The sequence below is a fragment of the Myotis brandtii genome, unplaced genomic scaffold, assembly GCF_000412655.1.
Source record: "Myotis brandtii unplaced genomic scaffold, ASM41265v1 scaffold185, whole genome shotgun sequence".
Lineage (NCBI taxonomy): Eukaryota > Metazoa > Chordata > Mammalia > Chiroptera > Vespertilionidae > Myotis > Myotis brandtii.
The window spans coordinates 9,503,341-9,509,613 of record NW_005356870.1 but is presented as its reverse complement, the minus strand read 5'-3'; the positions used below and the strand labels follow the sequence as shown (position 1 = coordinate 9,509,613).

The 6,273-nt window shown below is 37.9% G+C and overlaps 1 protein-coding gene and 1 long non-coding RNA gene across 12 annotated transcripts in view; one reads left to right on the top strand and one right to left on the bottom strand.

Moving 5' to 3' along the window:
- Positions 1–6,273, bottom strand: part of PCM1 (pericentriolar material 1) — a 91,019-nt gene that overhangs the window by 11,475 nt on the left and 73,271 nt on the right. For all 11 annotated transcript variants that reach the window (XM_014537928.1, XM_014537920.1, XM_014537921.1 and 8 more), the window contains 2 exons: positions 2,532–2,666; positions 224–421 (listed from right to left, as the gene is read on the bottom strand). In XM_014537928.1, the coding sequence (XP_014393414.1) occupies positions 224–421; positions 2,532–2,666 (333 nt within the window). The remainder of the gene's footprint in view (positions 1–223; positions 422–2,531; positions 2,667–6,273) is intronic.
- LOC106725734 overlaps positions 4,785–6,273 on the top strand; it is an 18,609-nt gene continuing 17,120 nt past the window's right edge. Inside the window, exon 1 of the long non-coding RNA XR_001361664.1 lies at positions 4,785–4,985. This is a non-coding gene — a long non-coding RNA (uncharacterized LOC106725734). The remainder of the gene's footprint in view (positions 4,986–6,273) is intronic.

Sequence of the window (6,273 nt, the reverse complement as noted above, 5' to 3'; positions counted from 1 at the left end):
GCAGCGGCAGGCGGGGAACCTTGGCTTCCTCCTTCACTGGAGGAAGCAAGCCTCCTGTTCGCTTCAGCTGCCTGGCTGCCGGCCACCATCTTGGTTGGCAGTTAATTTGCATATCGCCCTGATTAGCCAATGGGAAGCGTGTCGGAGGTACGGTTAATTACCATGTTTGTCTATTTTAGATAGGATTATGATTACTTCTAAAATAAAAATGAATGCTCTTTACCTCTTTGGCATAAGATTGTATCACTCCAGCTGCTTCTATTTTTCTTTTGCATCTCTGTTTAACAGTCATACTATTATTATCCAAATCTTGCATGAGTTTAAAGAAAGCCAACTCATTAAACAACACTTCAGATATCTCTACAAGAAGATCCTCTCCACAGTCTTTCAGTTTTCTTCCAGCAAATTTTGCCAATGAATCCTATTGAAATAACCAAATATTTTAAGTTTACAGTGAATGTCAACTGTGGATAGAGAAATACAAATCTAAATTATAATAGTCATCTAGTAAAAAAAAAAAAACAACAACCAATTTTATTACTTTTTAGTATTGAAAAAACCTCAACTCTATTCAAACTGAAATACACCATCAAATAAACAAGTCTGCTATATTTCAGACACTTCTTAATAAAGCCACTTATCTTTTTCTTTCTTCCTAAAAATATGAACTATGCTGTTTAGAAAACAGGCAAATAACTATGATATCTGGTGTCCCCTCCCTCCAAAAACTATCTTATCTAGTACAATCATGGAAAGAAGTACAAATAGTGGTACCTGTGGAAAAAAAATAACTGAACAGGTTTCATAAGAAAAAAGTAATTTAAGCTCTAGCTCATGAAAAACTTTTAATACTTTAAGCAAGATTTAATGTACACTACCCTTATTCTTCATGAGTCCCCTTGTGAAAAAAATAAATCAGGAGTAGGATAAAAGAAAAGCAGATTTTCTGAGATGTAGAAAAAAAAATCTTATTTCCAAATTTATACTTTGGGATTTTCCCAGAATTATGATTATAGTAGGCAAAATTGAGGCAGGACTGCATGGATCTTGATAAACAAAAAGTATTTAAATTACTCTTTCAACCTGATTCTAAAAGGGATTTATTTCTTCATGTAGAAATAAGCTAACTAAATTTATAAAAATACATTTATTTAAAAATTATCTTAAGCATTCTTAAACAATGGATAATACCACTGATGTCTTATATTCCTTATAAGTTATATGTTAGTTATATTAAATAGATCTAGGACAATTTAAAAACTACATATAATTTATACTTTAGTCCAAATAAAAACAAAATGGAAAATTATAGTGATGGAAATTTGCATCAAGCTTAGGGTTTTAAAAATTAGCAAAGTGCCCAGTGCTCAGAGGTTGAGTGTCAACCCATGATCCAAGAGGTCACAGGTTCGATTTCCAGTCAGGGAACATGCCCAGGTTGCAGGCCCGTTCTCCAGTAGAGGGTGCAGAAGGCAGCCAATCGATGGTTCTCTCTCATCAATGTTTCTCTCTCTCTCTCTCAAGAAAAAAAAACACTAAAACAAAAATAGCAGAGTAATAATACTGTTTGTAAAATCAACTTAAACACAGGAATAGGAAGGAAAAATTATATAGAAAAATTTTGTAATAAACATTTTTAAAATGTATTTTCTAGTTTGGAATAACAATACACATCATAGAACTATCTCAGTGGGAAAATATACAGATGAATTTAATCATAGAGATTTTTATTATATGGAGCATGTAAGGTACCCTTACCTAACACAGGATTCTCTCAGCCTTAGCACTATTAACATCTCACTAGATGCTGGATGCCTCCCTGCCTGTTGTGACAAATAAAACGTCTACAAACATGGCTAAATGTCTTGTTGGAGGGAAAATGACCCCCGCCCCCTTGAGAATCACTACTGAACATAATTTAAGGTTACTATTACAGCCTAAGAAGTCTCCACAATCAACAGCTGGTTTCTAGCTTCAAAAATGTTCAAAAATTATTTGAGAAAACAGGATAAAAATTTTTCAGACAGCCCTAGCCAGTTTGGCTCAGTGGATAGAGCATCGGCCTGCAGACTGAAGGGTCCTGGGTTTGATTCTGGTTAGGGCACATGCCCGAGTTGCAGGCTTGATTCCCACTGAGGAGCATGCAGGAGGCAGCCGATCAGTGATTCTCTCTCATTACTGATGTTTCTATTTCTCTTTCCTTCTCCCTTCCTCTCTTAAATCAATAAAAATATATACACATAAACAATTTTTTTTTCACAGTTCTAACTTGAAATTTCTTAGTAAGTAGAAAAAAAATCAAAACAAAATGTTATTAGAGTTGGGAGAGGCCTTAGAGATGATCAAATTAAACAAAGACACAATTTAATACAATTTTTTTAACCAGGTAAAGGAATAACCTAAAAAGTATTAAAATGTCACCACAAATAAATGCTAGATGGAGAGCTACTTAAATGTAGAATGCCTGAAATGGCAAAAAAAAATCCTAATCAGGTGATACATATTTATGTCATACAAGTATAAACTCTTACCTGTAATATACTTCCAAGCTGTTTATGAAAGAACTTTACAAACTCTTTGCTCTCATCATTTTCCTGGGTCAGGGTCAACACCATGCGTCTTACTGAAGTCAGAAGCTGAGAAGAGCATACTTCATCCATGTGCTCCTGAGGAAAATCCTAGCTGGTTAGGATATAAACTTACCTATCGCTCAAATAAAATCAATCCACATAATATGAGATTTTATTTTTCTTGCATAGATGCTTTTCAACTTTCAGATATACATTTGGAATAATTTATTCATAAGAATAGCCAACTCCCCAACCCCCCTCTATACACGTCAAGAGGTTTGCAAATTTTGATTCACCATAGCAGATAATAGCCAGTAAAAGAAACTGGCTGATAAAAATCTTCTCATCGCCGAAACCGGTTTGGCTCAGTGGATAGAGCGTCGGCCTGCGGACTGAAAGGTCCCAGGTTCAATTCCGGTCAAGGGCATGTACCTGGGTTGCGGGCACATCCCCAGTAGGAGATGTGCAGGAGGCAGCTGATCGATGTTTCTCTCTCATTTATGTTTCTGACTCTCTATCTCTCTTCCTTCCTCTCTGTAAAAAATCAATAAAATATATTTAAAAAAAAAATCTTCTCATCACTTTTTTTCTGTACCTTAAGCAGAATTACTCATGCCATAGTTTCCACACTGTCTGTCTTCCTGTCTGCAGTTGAGTTCAACTACTCTTACAACCATCCTCAGGCTTTCTCAACTGGCACTACTGCATCTGATCTCTATGCACTAGATGCCAGTAGTACCCTCCACCCTCCCAAGCCCTGATAACTAAAAATGTAGATAGACATTACTAAATGTTTTGAGGGTCAAAATGACCCCCAGTTGAGAACCACTGTCCTAACTTTTTTAACAGGCCACTTTGGCCTTCAAGAGAATTCACCACTAGACCCAGTACACAGTCTCTTTTCCTTGATCTTGCTTTAGAAGCATGTTCAAACTTGCTACAATCCAAATGATGGGTTAGCTTACCATTGTCACTGTCTTACACATTGAAAAGTACAAGTAGATTGTAAGAAATGAGCCCAATTACAACATATTTTGTAGTTTGCTGTATCTGAATGAAAAGAAAAGACTGGCTTTTCATTTCTAATTTTTTAAATTTCCATTTAAATTAGAATGTAAAAGAGTGCTATCTCTGGTACAAGTCTTGCCTTCACTTTCCATTTCTCTCTCTCTTTCTTTTCTTTCTTATTGAATTTAGAGAGAGGAAGGGAGAGGGAGAGAGGGAGAGAGGGAGAGAGAGAGAGAGAGAGAGAGAGAGAGAGAGAGAGAGAGATTTTCCCCCTTATTTATGCATTCATTGGTTACTTTTTTTTCTTCTTTTTAAAAAACACTTTATTAAGGTATGACTGACATAAAATGTGTACACTGAGTTTGAATATCATTTTCATTCTTGCCATCCTTGTTACTATCTTGGTCTATACGTTCCTTGAAATGTTGTCTGACATAGTTAAGGATATAGCTGGAAAATTGGCTAAGAATGTGAATAAACTGGAGGAGTGTTGATTGAAAAACAAAACAAGCAGATCATTCATTGAAAGTAGCTGTATTTTTGTTAACCTAGATCAGTGGTTCTCAAAGTGTGGGAACGTTCTAGAACTGCAAATGTTTTGTTTGGATCAACGTACTGGTTATTTTTAAAAATCCGTGTCAAATTTTTAAGCTTTCTTGTTTTAGCAGATATTTTCAAACTTGTCTTTTATCTCTTTGAAAATACTAAGAGCCCTGGCCAGATAGCTCAGTTGGTTAGAGCATTATCCCAAGATGCCAAGGTTGTGGGTTTGATCCCTAGTCAGGGCACATACAAGAAGCAACCAATCCTCCTATATAATAAAGGGGTAATATGCAAATTGACTCTCACACCCTCACACAAGATGGCCGCCCCCATGTGGTCACAAGATGGCCTGCAGGGGAGGGCAGTTAGGGGCAATTGGACCAGCAGGGGAGGGCAGTTGGGGGTGACCAGGCCAGCAGGGGAGCAGTTAGGCATCAATCAGGCTGGCAGGGGAGTGGTTAGGGGTGATCAGTCTGGCAGGCAGAAGCAGTTAGGGGCAATCAGGCAGGCAGGCAGGTGAGCAGTTGGGAGTCAGCAGTCCCAGAATGTCAGAGGGTGCAGAGTGGCTGAGGGACCAACCTACCAGTGCGCAAATTTCGTGCACTGGGCCTCTAGTAAATACATAAATAAGTGGAAGAACAAATTGCTGTCTCTTTATCTCTCCTCTCTAAAGTCCGTAAATCAATAAATAAAAATGTAATAAACTTCTAAAAAATTGCTATTTTATACTCTTTCTCTGATAATTCCAGTATCTGAAGTGTTTGTGTCATTATTTATTGTCTATTATTTCTGCATGTTCTTTTCAGGATGTCTCCTTGTATACCTGCTATCTTTGAAAATGTGCTGGAAGTTACTAGAAAAAGGGTACGTGTGCGTGAATACTTTAATGTCTGAGATATTACGTTTCTCTAAAGATTATATTCATTTGCTTTTGTCAGTCACCTGGGCACACCACCAGCCTGATCAATATTGTAGATTTTGAAGGCTGAGGTTCCCTATATCTCCAAGACGAGCTGAATCTGAGAGACATATTCATCTCCAGTTCAACATTTTCTTGAAGGGTTTCATTTGGGGTTCCAGTTCAAATGTGGGGTGATTATTCAGAATCCCAGCTTTCAGCACTTTTACACTTGTACCCCTTATACTGCATGTCCACCGACCTCACAGCTGAGATTCACAGGGGTCTCCTTCCAGCAACAAATGGCTTCAGGCGAAGGCAGCCCTGAGTGTTGGAATTACAAACTATCTCTTGCTTCTCTAGAGTTAGATCCCTAATTGTTCACTCCTGTTAGCTCTTTGGAATGCTTTTCTTTTCTCAACATTCCATCCAGCTTACGTTTTCTATGGCAGAGTTGGTCCTAATTACCTAGGCCACCATTACCGGAATTGTAACCCTTCACTTAAGCTTTATTATCCTCCCTCCAGTCGTCCTGCACAGGTCCTTCCTATCCCGGGGAAGGGAACAGAAGGGAAGAAAGACAAAGAAGAGATGGTGTCTGTTTTTATGACTTTGTTTTAGGGGAGTAGAAACTTACACTTTCTCAGGAAAAGCTACACCTTTTCAGAGTGAGGAGATATGGTTACCTAGAGTTTCTCCACTTACCTAATTTCATATGCTCAATTTATCCCCATTTTGTCCAGTGGGTCACGCGATAGGAGATGACAGTGTCCAGCCACTGGGCAGAGTGACAAAAGAGGGGATGGTTTGACCTGAGGTGTTCTGCTATGGGGCACAAGTGGCTGCCTGGCACCGGCAGCAGGATGCTCCCTTTTCCCAAAGATATGAATTAGGAGCTTCCCTGACCATCCAGTCTAAAATAGACACTATCATATCATATTTTAATTCTCTGCATGGCACATATCACTATCTGATATACATTTACTTATTTTAAAATAAGTAACATCCTTGCACATGAGCACCATGACAGCAAAGGCTTTGACTTGTTCACTGCCATGTCCACAAAACCTGGCTTAAAGTAGGCACTTTTGAATAAATAATGAAAGAATATTGTGTAACCATAAAAATATGCTGTAGAAAGATGTTTATAGTATATGAAAAAAGCAGAATGCACATATATATGCAGAAAATATTACGGAAAGGGGAAACTAAAGGGGAATGATTTGTTCAGAGAGTGATTTGGTCAGAAAGGTT